The following is a 17,513-nucleotide window of genomic DNA, read 5'->3' as shown; positions in this document are numbered from 1 at the left end:
GATGATTCGATTAGAGCGCCTCTAATGGTACCAATTTGTAATGCAGTGGATAAGATGGACGAAAATGGCATGCGAAGTGTTGTTAAATTTCAGTGAAATGTTTGGTCACTCCAGCCGCCTAGGATGGGAGGCTGCATAGGTTTAACGAGGCCAAGAAACGCCTCCGTTGACGATACCACGGGAAACTCGTCAAGAGTAAATTCAGGTAAACATTTTACCAGAATACAAAACGCAGAAACTTAGATCAACATCAGGCTAACCTTGAAGATACTTGAGCTTTTTCCCTTACCTTCGCACCCAGCGTTTATTGCGTGTTATGACTTGGTATTTGTATATTATTTGTCACACGGTATCACGAATAATCAATCGTCACTGTATATAATGTCGTGACGCTTTGTTATCGACCATGAGTATAAAATTTTGTGTGTAATATCACATTTACCATATCTATTTTATCTTGACAAATATTCGCATTTCATGATTGTTTATCGTTTAATTTGATATTGAAATCCAAATGTATTAAGTTACGAGATTTATGAAATTCCATACAATTTGAGAAATTCAACACATATCTACTTATATTAACAAAATATTTTGTTTACACAGGAAATTCGAGAAAAAATCATCCACTATGCCACGAAGTAATTAGGTGGAAGTCAGATGTACCATTGACAGAAGGTCAGCTTAGAAGTAAAAGAGATGAATTTTGGGATACTGCGCCTGCATTTGATGGTCGCAAAGAGATATGGGACGCGTTAAGAGCTGGGGCAACTGCAGCAGAAGCTCAAGACTATCAATTAGCACAGGCTATATTAGATGGAGCTAATATTTCAGTACCGAATGGCTTTCTAACAGAATGTTACGATGAACTAGGAACCAGATATCAAGTCCCTATTTACTGCTTATCATATCCTATTAATATTGTGAAAGAAGACAGTGGAAGAGATTCTCCTGCTGATTGTTCAGGTAATAGAAAAACTCCAATTAAAAAGATAATTATTTATAGCATTCTATTAATGGTTTATAGAACCTGTCGATAGTGGAGTTGAACAGACATTAAAACTCAGATTGTCAACCACATCTGGTGAAGTAAAATTGCCTGTTTATAGCAAAGATACTATTGCCACTGCTAAAAAGAAATTACAGGTATATATCGAATTTTTTGCAAGATATATATAATACATTAACAAAGCAGCATAAGTGACTTGTTCTTTTTTTCTTAATTGCATTAACAGAGCCAGGAAGGTTTAGAACCATCCCGTCAAAGGTGGTTCTTTGGTGGAAAATTATTAGGGGATAAAATGCATATAGAAGAAGCAAAGATACAACCGGGTTATGTAATACAAGTAATTGTGAATCCTGAAAAGTTGGATGACAGTCCAATGAAAACAAGCTGAACTACTGTATACGTAAGATACAAGTCACATTGAACCAACTTTTCTAATAAGCACTATCTTACACACACATTCAAGTAGGAACACATTTTTTTTTAATTTTATAATGTATCATTGTTAAGAATAGAGCAGCAATTCTTGAAGTGAATTTTTACAATAAAATGCACTTAACTCTCATAATATACGTAAATGTTATAAGGATTAAATATTATTTCGTTTAAATTGTAGGTTGTGATTATTTAATTTTTTTTAATTTATATTAGATCAACAAAATGAAGCATTTCAAAGTGTTAACTATATACGAATGAATTACTAAAGAATACAGGTTAAAAGGTTTTATTAATTTCCTAGTTTAACACGTCTAGTGAATGAAAAAAAAAATATTCGTTTGGATGTAACATTTAATTTACAGCAGAAAAAATAATCATACTCGAATTCTAATATTGTCATATTTATTTGTTACTACCAACGAAGGTACTGGTGCTGTAACTCTTGAAAAACTAAGTATATATGTAGAAAGTTATTCTGTGCTGCTTATTGAACCATGTTGCATAATGATATAATGTAAAAAATAAGTCACACATAAAGAAAATTATAATAATAACAATAAAAATAAGAGAATTACATAAATATTAAATATATAAAAACATCAATGGACAATAGAGAAAAAAAGGAACAAGATATATGCTACTTGTTGTAATGCATTTCTTCTTATCTTTTATGGATTCCATTTTCATTTTTTTTCCTTTTTTTTAATTTAAAATAGACGATTACAATTTCGATTAAGCTCAAATTAATATAAATTCACTAATATCTTGTATTATTTTTTTATAATAATATAAGACAAAATTTGTTGACACTTCGTCTTTGATTTGGTTCTTTCAATTTTTGTAAATGGATTTTGAATATTTGTAAGTCATAAGTTTGGATTATTTAATAGGAGCAAATGTTTGGCCTATCAATGGCCTGAAAATCTACGATTCCTTCCTGTAAGTACTAATAGGATATTGTATAAGGTTTTCAAAGTTGAAGAGTAATGCACAGAAAAGAAAACATAAGACTAACATTGAAACACATGTGGTGCAGAATGTATAATTTTTACACGATTTTATCAGCGCAATTGTTTTCACGTCCGTGTTATTTGTGCTTATAATAAAATATTTAACGCAAGAACGGTACTGCAAGTTCAATTTTAAATAACACTTAATTCTTACTTCTGCTCCATATGTTGCACAACAACAACAAAATTTGTCCAAAGTGTAACTATATAAAAGTGACATATGCGTGTGAATTTATTGACTATACTAACGCGACGGTGATATAGTTTATTTCTTATATGCATTGATCGTATAAAATTATTATTGTAGTATTGAGTGTGAGAGTATGTATAATAAATACATACAAATACGGTACACAGATACGTATATCAATTCCACTATTTTCAATTTGAGTGTCAAACAAGAATATTTAATTTTTATAAATAACTTATTTACAAATTTGGTAATCACATTCAAGACTATAATATAAATGCTTAAAAAAATTTGTTGAAAATATTAATACAATAGTATGAATAATAGTGCAAATAAAAGGAGCACTTCTTTTCTGTCTAGAAATTTTAGGAGCTCCATGTATACACACCATTGTTCTGTCTGTTAAATCACAGTGTTCAAAAATGCTCTTTATTTATATAAAGAAACAGACTTTCGTGTTTGCATCAGCAATATGCAATTAAATCATACTTTAATTAATGAAATATACGATTTTTTTGGTAAAGCAATGACACGTTTTAAAGTATTACTTTACATTTTTTTAATTTCATAAACACAAAGATCGAAGTAGTAATTTTGCATTTATCATGAGACATTTGTTACCAGAATATAATTGAGGTGTAAAATTCTCAATGAAAAACAAATTCTATCAGACTGATATTAGTTTCATTATTTAGTATTTGGGTTACTTGCAATATATAAAAGAGACTGCATTAAGTTCTTTTTTGATTAATGTTCAAACCATATGTAAACATTTTGTGCATAGTATAAATTACAGTATGTGTTTTTTCACACGCGTTTTATGTAAACGTTTTATTATAAATGTTGTGTTTTTTTTTAAGGCATGTAATTCCTATTTGTATGAGTGGTAGAAGAACATTTTCCTTTAATACTCATATTCATATAATATTAAATAAAAAAAATATGTGATGTGGCACTATTGTCATGCAAGAAAATAAGAATGACTGTAAATAAAAAGCATTACAATAATGAAAGTGCAATTCGAAACGCCTAATAAATATTGCTGCTGCTTTGCATTAATGTTGCTATATTGGACCAATGCATATAAGGCGTTTTAAACGAAAATAAAAATCAAAGAATGACTGATTGGAGATTAGGTAGAACAACTGCCAAAAAAAATACAAGCTGAATTCACTGTGTTGCTGATCAGAAATAATTAAAAGATATATAACAAAAAAAAACTTTTTAAACGCTGAGACAAAATATTACTGTAATTAGATAGTAATTATCAATTAAGCAGGGTTTACACATTTTTTAAACTAACTAACATATTACTATTGAACCGTGTAATATTACTTACCAAAGCTGGTTTTTGAAATTAGGTATCAGTACAAATATTACTTGATGTTTGATATTTGTCCAAGCACAAGGAAAAAAGAAAATGATATTAATGGTCGGTTCATTCTGATTTACAGTCTAGAATTAAAATCCAGTCAAATCTGTAAGATGCAATCTTGCAATAGTAAATTATGAAGAAAAAGAGTGAAAATGTTACAAATATAACGCAATTTGTTTACTTCTATTTTAGGATAGGTATTTATTTGTTCTTTATAAAAATGAAATTAAATACACTTACAAAATGATATAAAAATTACTTAAACTTTGATATTTCGATTGTAGGTATATTATTACTTACATATGTGTAAATTAATTTCTATGAATATTGATTATTATAACTTAATGCATTGTCAAATAAAGCATAATGTTGTGAAACTTTTATAAAATTATCCTATCACTTCCTAGTAATGTATTAAACTGATTACACATCACAGCGTTTTATAACCAAATGTTTCTTTGTAGTTTCATTTAACAACATATTTTAAGTATTTTAATTCATGACACAACCAAATCATTGTGCTTAGTACAAGAAGACTACCCGACTGATGAAATGCGGCTAATGCTAAAGGCACGTGAGTTAATAATGTTGTTATTCCCAGTAAAACTTGCAAATAACCAGCGCAAAGAGCCAAAGCAACAGCTTTCTTTGCATTGCCAGGAAGTTTATATCTGCGAGATACAATTCCTATATAAGTTATTAAAGATAACGTAGTAATACCCTGTAAAAAGACATAAATTATAACATCAGAATTATCATTTGAGTAATATACACACGTATATATATATATAAAAAAAAATACCAAAATTCTATGATCAAATTGTAGAGTAGTTGGGTTTTCAGTAAAATTTTTCCATTTAGGTGATATTGCCAGTATATCATCTGGTATCCATTTATTTGCCATTTTCGGAAATGTGTTATAGATAAGACCTGCATCCATTCCTGCCACAAAAGCTCCAGACAAAGCAGTAAGGAACACTAATCCTTTTGTTGAATGAACTACCATTCTAAATCTTTTTAGTTTTTGTTTAATATCAGTTATGTGAGTGTTCAAAGCAATGAAATCCAAGTTCTTAGCAGGAACTAAGTAGCTTAAGGCATTATATAGAAATCCTGTATATATAATAAATGCCATTCCCAAATGTGCGGCCAAACGATACTGCGATACTCGAGGAACATCTGATGGCTCCACAAAACGATCTTCCTCCAAACCAGATTTAACCATGTACCAACCCATAAGTCCTTGTAAACCAATTAATGATCCCAGGACAGTTACTCTGATTTTCATTCCTGGTGTCAGCATTTTTTTTGCCCAAAAATAAGTTGCTGGCACTATAAATACTGCACCTATTAAACGTCCCCACATTCTGTGCAAGTATTCCATCCACCAAATACGTTTAAATTCTCCCAATGTCATATCATGATTAGTTCTAAAATAGAAATTTTCATACAAAATACAGTTTTATGAAATTCATATTGTTACATATTGAAGAAAATGGTACATCTTATATTCAGGAAACTGTTTGTAACGTTCGAATTCATCGTGCCATTGAGTTTCAGTAGTAGGCATTTTTTCACCTAGTAATTTCCAAGTAACCATTGATAAGCCAGATTCTGTAAGCCTTGTTACACCTCCTAAGATTATTGAAAGGAAAAATAAACTATTGAGAAATTCTTAATCATATTTTATTTATTTTCTGTATTCTTTGTGATAACTTAAATATATGCTTAACATGAAAGCTTAAAACATAAATTGTACAAGTCTTAAAATTTACTTTCCATAAGTTTTGTCCACAATAAGTTTTACAACATCGCGTATTTGATAATAAAAGAATAAGTAACCAATTATACCTAGAACAACAGCTACAAAAACCATCCCACTGCAAGTCAACATCCATTTTCCTACAGTTTTGTCTGAGTTTTGGGTTGATTTTGAAGCAAACCTGACAGCCAGAACATTTCCTTGTTTAAGTAAATTCTGTAAACAACATATACAAGTTAATCTTAACTTAAATTATGAATATGTGAATAGTATGTTATTTTAAACTTAATAAATAATACCCTTTGAATACAAACATCGTTCCTTTTCATTAGTAACAATGCTTTATCCCTAATTGTTGGTTTAGAAGCATAAGTGTATAAACTATGCCGAAATGATAGAGATTTCAGTGCATTATTTTTCCCAATTGCTAAAGTACAAAATTTTGTTATATTGAACATGCTAAAAAATAAAATAGATAAGAAGTTATAATAATTATACGTTAAATTAAAAACATACAATGCTACAATGTATGCACACTTACATTATGGCAATATATTGATAGTTACAATGATAATATTTTATCTCTCTCCTCAATAATAAAACATACACAAACGATTGTATTTACTTTACATATTTTCAGAATAAAGATAACTCTTACACACGAAGAGTATCACAAAATAAATAGAAGAACTACAAGAATTACATAAGAAATTTCATTATTCTTTTGTCGCCGATTATGATTACATACACATTATGATTGAATACATAATAAAAATTATATATTAAACCATTGCCATGATAAAATTTTTGATTGCTTGAAAAATAAATATCATTGAATTATAAATATGAATCATTTGTTGATAAATAGAATTTATTGGAAAATATTCATGAGCTCAGTTTACTGAATATTTACAAAGAGAGTTTTTTCTAACCTCGAGTAAAATTATATTGAAACGTGTCGAAAAGAAAGTAGGAGTATCAGTGTATAGTGCTTGATTTTTATCTCTGATAAATAGAATTTAATTCTCCAATGTTTCCGTAAAGTAATTGATAAGATATTTCAATACCGACGAGGCAAAAAATGGCACAATTGTGAGTGCTTCGAGCAAGAGGTTGACATTTTCCGCGCGCAATTACATTCGTTTATAAGCGTGCAATAAATACCCATTTTGTTTTGGATTGCAAGGAAATAACAAATACGACTTAGGAAAAGGTAAATATTATATAAATCAAGAGTAATATGATTCTCAAATATCAAATTCAATAGTTTTATTTTTTTTTTCAGTATAATTACAAGTTACTAAGGAACTTACTATCACAAAGATATTAAAATGGCACAAAAAAGTGGTTTAACGAAATTAATTAAACTTCGTGAATTGATGGAAGCTGTTCCAATTGGTGGTATTAAAGGGAGAGGAATTCAGGCTCTGATTATAAATTCAGATGATGCTCATCAGTCTGAATATTTGAGAGAAAGAGATAAGAGGGTACAGTTCATCAGTGGCTTCACTGGGTCTTTCGGTGTTGCGATTGTTACTCCAAACAAAGCTTTGTTGTGGACAGATGGAAGGTATTATATGCAAGCTTTGGCAGAGTTCGATCCACCAGAAATGTGGACGCTTATGAAGGAAGGTTTATTAGATACTCCAACAAGAGCTGCATGGTTGGTTTCCAACTTACCACCTAAATCTACTGTTGGGGCAGATGCGAATTTAATGAGTTACACAGAATGGGCTGTCTTACATACTAGTTTAACTGCTGCTGGTCATTGTCTGTTGCCACTCGAGGAAAATTTAATTGACAAAGTTTGGGGTATTGAACAGCCTGATGCCAGAGGTAATACTGTTCTACCACAACCTTTACAATTTTCAGGGCGCACTGTAGGAGAAAAAGTCAGATTATGCAGAGAAGAAATGAATAAGAATAAAGCAAAAGTGCTTGTGATCACAGCTTTGGATGAGGTAGCATATATTTTGAATCTAAGAGGATCTGATATACCTTACAACCCTGTTTTTTTTGCTTATGTGATTCTTACATCAAGTGATTTGCATCTTTTCATTGATAAAAGCAACCTCAGCGAAGAAGCTAAGCACCAGTTGATAGACGAAGGGTTGAATGTAATTTATCATGCATATAATGAGATTCATGCATTTTTAAAGCAAATTGCAAATTCATGTACAACTAATGAAAAAATATGGATAAGCAATGGTTCAAGCTATGCATTACATGCTGATTGTGGGGAAATAAAGAAACATACTGCTATTACACCAATAAATATTATGAAGGCTATAAAAAATGACGTTGAGGTACAAGGAATGAAAAACGCACATATTCGCGATGCTGTTGCACTCGTAAAATACTTTGCTTGGTTGGAAGATCAAATTAAAAACAAGAAAGAAACCGTTACAGAAGTATCTGGAGCAACACAGCTTGAGAAATTTAGACAGTAAGGGGATTTGTATAAAAAATATCAAAATTTTAAATATGCAATGAAAATTATTTACTATGTATGTTATCTAAAAGGGAGCAGGAACATTTCGTTGGGCTCAGTTTTCCAACAATATCTTCGGTTGGACCTCATGGAGCAATAATCCATTATCTACCAACTGCAAAAACAGATGTGCCGATTACAGACAAGGAATTATATCTTTGCGATTCTGGTGCACAATTCCAGGATGGTACTACAGATGTCACGAGAACGTTACACTTTGGTAATCCCGAAAAATTTGAACGTGAATGCTTTACGAGGGTGTTTAAAGGACAATGCCGCCTTTCAACAACTGTCTTCCCTCTAATGATACAAGGGAATTATCTTGACACGCTTGCCCGCGAGAATTTATGGAGTGTTGGGTACATGCATTTCTTATTTATAAAATGAAAAAAATATTATTTATTCATGTATTAAATATACAATTACAGTCTTAATTATCTTCATGGTACTGGACATGGAGTGGGGTCATATTTAAATGTTCATGAAGGACCTGTTGCAATTTCTTGGAGGCCATATCCTGATGACCCAGGCTTACAACCTGGCATGTTTCTCTCAAATGGTATGAATTAAAAGTATTATCTCATTTATTGAATTAATATTCTATTAATATTAAATACAACTGGTAATATTATTAGAACCAGGATATTATGAGGACAACAAATTTGGCATTAGACTTGAAAATATAGAATTGGTGGTAAAGGCAAATACCCCATACAATCACAAAAATCGTGGTTTCCTTACTTTTGAGACTGTTACATTGGTGCCTATACAGACAAAGTTACTTGATGTTTCCTTATTAACGGATGACGAGGTAAAAATTACAATTTTTTAGATTAATTACCTTAATAATATGTTTCAATTCGTTTTAGATCAAATACTTGAATGATTACCATACAAAATGCCGGGATACCCTGGCACCTTTGCTGCAAGGACCAGAAAATGCGCAAGCACTTGAATGGCTCCAAAGAGAAACTCAACCGATTTCAAAATAATAATTGCTTATTTGTTGAAAAACAAGTTTCATAATAAACTATTTCTATAATTAATTCTTTTTCATTTAACGCTACCTTTAATATAGTTTAAACAAATATTTGCCAAAAATATTTATCGAACTCCTCAGACCCCAATGAGAAACCCCTCGAACCCCCGCGAGAAACCCCTCAAACCCCAGCGAGAGACCCCCTCGAACCCCCGCGAGAGACCCCTCAGACCCCCACGAGAAACCCCCAGACTTCAACGAGAGACCCCCTCGAACCCCAACGAGAAACCCCCAGACTTCAGCGAGAGACCCCCTCGAACCCCCACGAGAGACCCCTCAGACCCCCTCGAGAAACACCCAAATTTAAACGAGAGACCCCCTCGAACCCCCAAATTTAAACGAGAGACCCCCTCGAACCCCCACGAGAGACCCCTCAGACCCCCAAGAGAAACACCCAAATTTAAACGAGAGACCCCTCAGACCCCCAAGAGAAACACCCAAATTTAAACGAGAGACCCCCTCGAACCCCCTCGAGAGACCCCTCAGACCCCCAAGAGAAACACCCAAATTTAAACGAGAGACCCCCTCGAACCCCCAAATTTAAACGAGAGACCCCCTCGAACCCCCACGAGAGACCCCTCAGACCCCCTCGAAAAACACCCAAATTTAAACGAGAGACCCCCTCGAACCCCCACGAGAGACCCCTCAGACCCCCTCGAAAAACACCCAAATTTAAACGAGAGACCCCCTCGAACCCCCTGGTGAAAAGATTTTTCTTAGGAGCTCGAGAAGTTTAACGAGGGGGTTCGAGGGGTCTCTCGTGGGGGTTCGAGGGGGTCTCTCGTTTAAATTTGGGTGTTTCTCTTGGGGGTCTGAGGGGTCTCTCGTGGGGGTTCGAGGGGGTCTCTCGTTTAAATTTGGGTGTTTCTCTTGGGGGTCTGAGGGGTCTCTCGTGGGGGTTCGAGGGGGTCTCTCGCTGAAGTCTGGGGGTTTCTCGTGTGGTTTCGAGGGGTGTTTATATAAGTTCCCGCCAATATCTTGGATTAATGGTGCCATCTATCTCTGAATGACTCAAACTTCTCGCCGAACAGTACCATACAATTTCCGCTAGATGGCGCCACCACATCTCGACAAAAGAAAATTTCTGTTTGTTATTAAAAATCGTTTAACTATACATTTTACGTTCTTTTGTTAATCCGTGATATTTTTCTGTACATATTCAGTTAGAAACAAGCTGTCATAGAAGTTGGTCGATAAAATATTTCAACATTATAATTTAATGAAAATTCTAAATAAATAATATATTGAATAAACACATCACAAGAGAATACTTGTCGCGCCATCTTCCGGAGAGGATTCTGTACCATTTGCCTAGAAGTTTCAGCGTTCTTACAATAGATGGCGCCACAAAGTGTCTATCTCTGTCCTTCTCGCTCCTATATATCTCTCTTCGTCTTACTCATTACCCTCTTATGGAACGCAATGAACCCATCCGAAAATCGCTAGTAACTCACTAATTACAGCTCAAATGTGATAGTAATTATTCCTGCCATGTTCTCCAGGGTTCATTGTAATTTCTCCAATCCTAAACATTCACCAATTGTTCCTATTAAATGAGAGACTTAATGATTTACGCGGTATGTGTCATAAAATTCTAGCTTACCTTGGCAAATCGTCTCGAATAATAATTAATAAATAATCAGCGCGAAAGAAAATCCTTTCGAAAGCCTTCTGGGAAAGTCCAGCAGAGTCCATTCTACGATTCTAAGTTGCAAATGTTAATGAATTATTCGTGGGAGTTGTGTTATTAATGAATTCTCCGCTGATTTGGTTGGTTTTTCTCATCGACATGTCGCAAGTAGTTTACAATAGGTACCGCTAGATGGCACTACTATTAGCCAATTGTCGGATACCTCTTTGGTCATCATGCTTCACGCGTACGTACCAGGGACTGATGAGATGCTTTTTCGAAGGAGGTGGCTTCTGGAACTCTATCTCTGTCCTTGTCGCACAGTAGCTCTGTCCTTGTCTTACACATTGCAGGTATAGGGAAAAACTTTGAAAATGCCCCACCGCTAGATGGCGTGTCTGTTTTGTGTTGAAGAAATTTACAACAGTAAAGGCGTGCAGGTTTTGAATATTGAAGGGAAGCCACAACTATATACCATTCGTGTGTAATTAATGAATATATTGTAATTCACTTAATTTGGGAATAACAAGAGCTTAAAGATGAGTAAAGCACATCCTCCTGAACTTAAAAAGTAAGTGTGTCTGTTTGTTATGGGTTTTATAAATCTACTCCATTGTTCCTCAATCTGATTAAAATTTATTAAAAGATTTTTTTGTTTTGTTGTAGGTACATGGATAAGAGACTATCGTGTAAGTGAAACAGCATTTAACAATTATTAGTGATAATAGAATGATTCAATGAAATTAATTATGCTTGTAGGTTATATATTGTTGATAGTATTACGTTACCTTCTTAAAAGATTATTATGTTCTACAGACTTAACAATGTAATTCTAAATTGTTTTAATTAATCACTGTATGTATGTATATATCTGTGATGTTACAGTAAAATTGAATGGAGGAAGACATGTCGTTGGTATTTTACGTGGATTTGATCCATTTATGAATATGGTAATAGATGAAAGTATAGAAGAATGTAAAGATGGTACAAAGAATAGCATTGGCATGGTGGTAAGTTCTACTATAGAAATTTAACAGTTTTGAGATATGGAATAAGGCTTCAATATGTTTTGTTCTTTTAGGTAATACGTGGTAATAGTGTTATAATGTTAGAAGCTCTAGATAGAATATGACAAAACAACCATGGAAATATAATTTGTATTCTCTTAAAAGGTTAAGTAAAGAATTTTTTATGTATTTCATGGAGTTAATCTATTTTTCCTCTCAGTAAGAACCTATATAAAATATTGTAATTCAGCTATGATGCCCTTAAATTAAAAATAAAATATTATTTTAAATAAATAATCGTGAGAGATATTAAATATTCGTTTATTACAAAAACCATTTATATAAATACATAGATGAACAATCTTTTTCACAAATTATATTTGGGATGCATTATATTTTGTTTAACATTTTTGTGGTTACATTCATTGAAAAAATAATCCATTTAGATATCCATAATTCGAGAAACATTCATGCCGTTCCTTTATAAATAATGATATTCAACTTTTTAGACTATGAAATTACTAGTAATACGTAATTACTGTAATATGTCTATTTAGCTTCATAAATAAAAATTGCATAATGTTATTGTCGATTGATAACCGGTAAAAGGGCTAACGGAATAAACGTCATTCTCATACAAGGAACATTAAAATTTAGAAGGCACGTGATATTTTACTTATTTCTCTTATCAAGGAACATATCTCGAGAATAAGAGAATTATTCTTTTCTTTTAAAGTGTTTACTCTCTCTGGACAACTTTCAGTAAAATTTTGGTATTAATTTAGAAATTTAAAGCACACTCTATAACAATATATACGACAAATGTTTATATTGTATAACAATAGTACAGCCTAAAAATCTGGCATATCCAGTAGCAGTTTTCATATATCTTTGCAATATGAAAGTATTGTGTGTTTAATATTATTGCACAAAATTAAAAATTTCTAAAAGTAGATGCTGCTTGTAAGTAATCTATATCATGGTGTTCTACATGTAGCAATACATCTTCAAAAATGTAAAGTAAAGAGCAATACTTTTTGTAAACACACAACTGAAAGTTCATTTTTAAATATTTTTACTAAAGGGTTTCTTCTTGATAATTAAGGTGACATTGTAATAAAGTTCTTTTCAACACATTTGCACATCTTCTGTGTTGACAAAGTATGCGATCTTGAAAATACTTAAAGCATTTTTAAACTTAAATCTATACACATGAATGAATGAATGAACAAGTCAAAGAATGAATGAATACTATCAACTAAATAACTATTCAACTAAATATAAAAGGAACACAATACAGCTCGTATGCACTTATGCACAAAAAATGGCGTTTAACTCTCTTTCCATAGAAAATACTTTTATAGAGAAGTAAGAAAAAAGTTTCTGGCTTTATACTGCATGCATTATTTTTCACTGAAATTACTCGGCTGTGCGTTTTGGGATATGTATGAATATATTTCTACGTCGCATGCACAGTCGCAATAATTAAATTTCAATATTAAATGTTCATGTAAAATGAATAATCTGTTACAGTGGAAAGATGGTCACATATCACAGTTAACAAATTTTTACTTACTCTTAATTCGACTTTCTCGTTTGACGTTCAAAACTTTTTAGAGCGTGTTACTTCATTAAAAAATATAATATTTTCGTTTAAATCTGAATGACGATTTTATAATATTCATAATTCTCTTTATAAAATATTTTTAAACAAAGTTAAAATTAATATATTATAAGATATATTTCTGTGCAGGATGTGCTATATAATTTAAATTATCATATAACAATCTTTTTAATGAAATATTTCTAAAAGAAAAATTTAGGAAAATATTAACACCTCTAATCAGTGTGAACAGATCAACACAAAACTTGCTACAGAAAAAGTAACACTTCAACAATTGTAGTACTTATGCATATTTTGCCAACAGCCACTTGCTCAAGGTTTCTAACAAATAGTTATATTGGAATGTCTTGTATTTCATCATCCAATTCTACTTTAATATTTTCAATGGTAATCTCATCGATATCAGAAACATCTCTATTCATTGTTTCATCATTTTCATACTGCAGTCCTTTTTGCGAGTTAATATTATTTGTACCAATTTTTATAATGTCTGAAACTATCATTGCTTTGAGAGTCTCATTAGAAATATCACCATTTTCAATTGTTTCCTCACTTCTATTTGCAATTTTGTCAGTTCGGTTGTGTACAGTTGCAAAATGCTTAGCTAATTCATCTTGCAGTACTTCAGCATTGCACAATGTACATGCTACTCTACCATGACTTATTAGCCTATGATGTTTTAAGTCTTTCATGGATGTACATTCTATAGGACAATCTATGCACTGAAAAGACTGTTCTTGTTTTGGCTTTTTATATACATCTGAATGATCCTGAGGACTTTCCTCTTCATGGTTTAGTAACATGTGGGTCTTTAAATGGTAACTGTTATTAAATGATTCTTTACATATTTTACAAGGATATCGCGATCCTCCTGTATGCTTGGCAACATGCATTTTGAAGTACCATTCTGTACTAAAACATTTAAAGCAATAATCACATTTGAATTCTTTCTTCCTTAATCTACGTTTCTTTCTTGTAAATGTTTTCCTTCTCCTTGGGTGGCTTTCCTTAGAATCATTTCGAATATCATTTTTTGGCACACATATTGGTCTTTGATCAGCAGGTATTGTTTTTGCTATAGTCAATGGTACTATTGGCTGTTGAGTAGGTTGTGGATTTGTTCCAGTTAATGACACCATTGGCTGTTGAAGAGGCACTGAATTTGTTATAGTCAATGGAACCGTGGTTTGTTGAGTAGGTTGTGAATTTGTTACAGCCAATGATATTGTTGATTGTTGCATAGGTTGTGGATTTGCTAAGGTCAATGGTACTGGTATAGGAGGATCTGCCACAATACAATATCTTGGTATACCCTGTGTCTGGTGCAATAACGACGGTTGCGTTAGTAAATTAGTGATAGGCACAATGCGTATAGGTGTTATCAATGGCTTAGATTGAATAGGTGTTAGCAATGGCTTGGATTGAATAGGTGTACTCATAACATGTGATTGTGTGAACAGTATATCATTTAACGTTAGTGGTTGAGAATTATGTTGTGTTGCAAATGTAACATATTGATTCTGAGTTAAAGAAACAGGATGGTTCGATGCTATGAATGATGTGTTCAAAGTATCAGACAAGGTAACTTGTACTGGATTAGTTACACCATTTTCATTAGAACATTGTGATTTACCAAAAACTAGATTTTGCTGTGGTAACACAATTGGTATATTAGATAGAAGTTTTCCAAAAAGATCATTTACACTGTTAACTTGTGGAGTAGGTTGAGTAGCAGATACAGATGTGACATTAATCATTGATTGTTGCATTGGAGTTGATTTTGGTATAATAATTAATTCTTCATTCTTTTTTAAGGTCTCCATTGCTGTAACAGGATCCATATAATCTTTTCTACTCAACTTAAAAGCTTCCATCATTTGAATCTCTCTTTCTCGCATTCGTACTTTCAATATTTGTGCACCATCAGTTTCATTATGTCTATATTCGTTTGTCCTAGTGCAATTTTTATGATGTACTCGACATCTTCGTGTCTGTAGCTCGATACCACAAATGTCACAAGCTTTTGATCGATTGCATCTATATAATCTCACTGTAGCTCTACGGCAACGGTCATGATCGATGCTCAATGCATCACATTTCTCATTTTTACAGTGCTTTGAAACAGGTGCATTTATTTCCTCTTCGTCTATATTAGTTGCTAACATAGGTGATGCTCCATCCCGATCTACGTACTGTTGTACAGTAACATCGCATACAATGTTCTCGCATGGCTCATAGTGTCCACAAGATTTTTTTTCCCTCTTAATAGGCACTAATGTAATTTCTGATTTTCCATTTTTCTTAGAAGGTAACAGATTTTCATCTTCCTTCTGTTCTGCTTTAATAACTTGAGATGGAAATGTGTTTAATTTGGATTGCTTTGATTCTTTTATGTCTGAACGAATATTATTCATTTTATTAGAAACATTATTGTGCGAAACAGGAGTTGCATGTACATTCAATGGAATTGCTTTAATAATGATATTTGGTTGATTAAGTAGTCTTTTAACTGGCTCCGAGTTCAATATCTGCAAATGAAATTCAAATATGAGAATAAAATATACGAGTTTATATCGTAAATGTCAAACTCACGTCGGATAAGGGGGTTGTCGCAACAAAATCCGTGGGACACATGTTAGATGTATTTATTGGTTTCGAGACAAGCTTCGGTAACGTTGCGTGGGCCATTTTCACGGCACAAAAAGAGAGAAACGTTAACACCCTGGAAAATGAAAAGAAACCTTTTCTATCGTGTAACGATTCACTGAAAATTCTGTCGTAACGTGACGCTGCATTTGGCATACACTTTAATTCACTACGGTTACGAGAAGCACTTCGAGTGAACGGTTACACGTTAATATTTCTGATATCAATCCGCGAAACGTTGCTGAAAATTGTTCCCTGTTTATGAAAGAGTTGTTAGGTTATCGGTTCTTTGGCAAACCAACATTTCTGCTTATATTATGCCTCGGACAGCTGCATAACGTTTGGACACTTCAGCAAATTATCCGATGGAACGTTCGTACGTTCTTTCTAATATTGTCACCGACAGCAATCAATAAGCGTATTAATTGAACCGACACTTACGGTCTCGTAAATTTACGTTCGCCGTGAATCGAAATCCATCGTCACGACGTATAGTCCACGATACTTTGATGTTCTCCCAGGAAATTTTACATGCATAGGAAAATCATTGATAACCATGCGACCGGACTATACTTCCAATGGGAAAGAAGCTGGTCTCGACTTCCCTAAAATAATGCTGTTTACAGTATTATGATACGGAAATGTATCGGCAAATTCATTCTTTATAGACGTATGGGCAGTCTGTTGAACGAATCCTATTGGCGCGAAAATCTGGTAAGGGGAAGGTTTCTCCCACTTGGTCAACTGTTCGAGTAGGTTCACGATATTAACTCTATTTTTTTCATTCGAATTCAATCTGTAACGTAAAGGGGAGAATCGGTTCACTTTTCAATCGATACACTTACTTTCCATTGAGTAATTAATTTTTTACTCGAGCAGTATTATTCGCAAATGATTTTCAACGATATTAATTTTGCATTAATTCGGCATTCCTCGAGTCATGCTGACATTACCATTACCAGCCGAATCTTATTTACTGTTTGCTGTACCTTTTCTCGTAATATGATTCGGTTACTTTAATAATTAACCCATTGCACTCGAGAGGTGACTTAGTCGCCACACAATTTGATACAGAGAAATTAAGTGTAATATTTCATGTTGACACGTTGAATGCCATGGGGTCACCGGTGACCCCGACCAAATCGAATTACTATAGTACACTCAATGAAACGATGATCATTTGAAAACGTTTCTATATTATACGTAATACTCCCTGATGTGATATTCGGACAGATTAACGTGTAATAATAACAATGCAATTCAATCGAATGAATATTTTACTTTCTCCATTTTGC

The 17,513-nt window shown here is 32.9% G+C and overlaps 5 protein-coding genes across 11 annotated transcripts; 3 read left to right on the top strand and 2 right to left on the bottom strand.

Annotated features, from left to right (window-relative positions):
• The first annotated feature begins 54 nt into the window (after nucleotides 1-54).
• On the top strand, nucleotides 55-4,407 carry LOC116431618 (ubiquitin domain-containing protein 1). Its single transcript, XM_031987330.2, has 4 exons — nucleotides 55-205; nucleotides 607-966; nucleotides 1,028-1,146; nucleotides 1,236-4,407. Exons 1-4 carry the CDS (start codon nucleotides 124-126, stop codon nucleotides 1,395-1,397), a joined length of 723 nt encoding a protein of 240 aa, XP_031843190.1. The 5' UTR covers nucleotides 55-123; the 3' UTR covers nucleotides 1,398-4,407.
• Nucleotides 4,220-6,865, bottom strand: LOC116431616 (heme A synthase COX15). Of its 5 annotated transcripts, none has more exons than XM_031987319.2 (6): nucleotides 6,714-6,865; nucleotides 6,081-6,208; nucleotides 5,871-5,997; nucleotides 5,522-5,654; nucleotides 4,822-5,449; nucleotides 4,220-4,740 (listed from the first exon to the last, which is right to left on the bottom strand). In XM_031987319.2, exons 2-6 carry the CDS (start codon nucleotides 6,108-6,110, stop codon nucleotides 4,486-4,488), a joined length of 1,173 nt encoding a protein of 390 aa, XP_031843179.1. In that variant the 5' UTR covers nucleotides 6,111-6,208; nucleotides 6,714-6,865; the 3' UTR covers nucleotides 4,220-4,485. The 5 variants fall into 5 exon arrangements, with proteins under 5 accessions (XP_031843179.1, XP_031843180.1, XP_031843181.1 ...); XM_031987320.2 differs by having other exon boundaries at nucleotides 6,096-6,208; XM_031987321.2 differs by lacking the exon at nucleotides 6,081-6,208 and having other exon boundaries at nucleotides 6,714-6,860.
• Nucleotides 6,845-9,307, top strand: LOC116431614 (xaa-Pro aminopeptidase ApepP). Its single transcript, XM_031987313.2, has 6 exons — nucleotides 6,845-6,994; nucleotides 7,067-8,227; nucleotides 8,305-8,631; nucleotides 8,701-8,831; nucleotides 8,908-9,083; nucleotides 9,142-9,307. Exons 2-6 carry the CDS (start codon nucleotides 7,113-7,115, stop codon nucleotides 9,262-9,264), a joined length of 1,872 nt encoding a protein of 623 aa, XP_031843173.1. The 5' UTR covers nucleotides 6,845-6,994; nucleotides 7,067-7,112; the 3' UTR covers nucleotides 9,265-9,307.
• A 2,011-nt stretch (nucleotides 9,308-11,318) lies between these two features.
• Nucleotides 11,319-12,137, top strand: SNRPG (small nuclear ribonucleoprotein G). Its single transcript, XM_031987243.2, has 4 exons — nucleotides 11,319-11,512; nucleotides 11,608-11,630; nucleotides 11,827-11,951; nucleotides 12,023-12,137. Exons 1-4 carry the CDS (start codon nucleotides 11,481-11,483, stop codon nucleotides 12,071-12,073), a joined length of 231 nt encoding a protein of 76 aa, XP_031843103.1. The 5' UTR covers nucleotides 11,319-11,480; the 3' UTR covers nucleotides 12,074-12,137.
• A 118-nt stretch (nucleotides 12,138-12,255) lies between these two features.
• On the bottom strand, nucleotides 12,256-17,350 carry LOC116431590 (uncharacterized). Of its 3 annotated transcripts, none has more exons than XM_031987242.2 (3): nucleotides 16,377-17,350; nucleotides 16,165-16,294; nucleotides 12,256-16,100 (listed from the first exon to the last, which is right to left on the bottom strand). In XM_031987242.2, the coding sequence occupies exons 2-3, from the start codon at nucleotides 16,258-16,260 to the stop codon at nucleotides 13,905-13,907; spliced, it is 2,292 nt and encodes a 763-aa protein (XP_031843102.1). In that variant the 5' UTR covers nucleotides 16,261-16,294; nucleotides 16,377-17,350; the 3' UTR covers nucleotides 12,256-13,904. The 3 variants fall into 3 exon arrangements, with proteins under 3 accessions (XP_031843102.1, XP_031843100.1, XP_031843101.1); XM_031987240.2 differs by having other exon boundaries at nucleotides 16,521-17,350; XM_031987241.2 differs by having other exon boundaries at nucleotides 16,660-17,347.
• Nucleotides 17,351-17,513: the final 163 nt, after the last annotated feature.

This window comes from Nomia melanderi, chromosome 13, assembly GCF_051020985.1.
Source record: "Nomia melanderi isolate GNS246 chromosome 13, iyNomMela1, whole genome shotgun sequence".
In the NCBI taxonomy this organism is placed as follows: Eukaryota; Metazoa; Arthropoda; class Insecta; order Hymenoptera; family Halictidae; genus Nomia; species Nomia melanderi.
The sequence above is the reverse complement of the archived record's forward strand: the minus strand, read 5'-3'. Positions and strand labels throughout refer to the sequence as shown.

Coding starts and splice junctions, on each gene's coding strand:
- LOC116431618 (XM_031987330.2), top strand. CDS start 124: ATGGGAGGCTGCATAGGTTTAACGAGGCCAAGAAACGCCTCCGTTGAC. Junction 206..606: donor CTCGTCAAGAGTAAATTCAG/GTAAACATTTTA, acceptor TTGTTTACACAG/GAAATTCGAGAAAAAATCAT. Junction 1,147..1,235: donor CTGCTAAAAAGAAATTACAG/GTATATATCGAA, acceptor TTGCATTAACAG/AGCCAGGAAGGTTTAGAACC.
- LOC116431616 (XM_076373057.1), bottom strand. CDS start 6,239: ATGTTCAATATAACAAAATTTTGTACTTTAGCAATTGGGAAAAATAAT. Junction 5,998..6,080: donor ACGATGTTTGTATTCAAAGG/GTATTATTTATT, acceptor TGTTGTTTACAG/AATTTACTTAAACAAGGAAA. Junction 5,450..5,521: donor CAGTTTCCTGAATATAAGAT/GTACCATTTTCT, acceptor TTTCTATTTTAG/AACTAATCATGATATGACAT.
- LOC116431614 (XM_031987313.2), top strand. CDS start 7,113: ATGGCACAAAAAAGTGGTTTAACGAAATTAATTAAACTTCGTGAATTG. Junction 8,632..8,700: donor GAGAATTTATGGAGTGTTGG/GTACATGCATTT, acceptor ATACAATTACAG/TCTTAATTATCTTCATGGTA. Junction 8,832..8,907: donor TGGCATGTTTCTCTCAAATG/GTATGAATTAAA, acceptor TAATATTATTAG/AACCAGGATATTATGAGGAC.
- SNRPG (XM_031987243.2), top strand. CDS start 11,481: ATGAGTAAAGCACATCCTCCTGAACTTAAAAA. Junction 11,513..11,607: donor CATCCTCCTGAACTTAAAAA/GTAAGTGTGTCT, acceptor GTTTTGTTGTAG/GTACATGGATAAGAGACTAT. Junction 11,631..11,826: donor CATGGATAAGAGACTATCGT/GTAAGTGAAACA, acceptor GTGATGTTACAG/TAAAATTGAATGGAGGAAGA.
- LOC116431590 (XM_031987240.2), bottom strand. Junction 16,101..16,164: donor CGACAACCCCCTTATCCGAC/GTGAGTTTGACA, acceptor TTTCATTTGCAG/ATATTGAACTCGGAGCCAGT.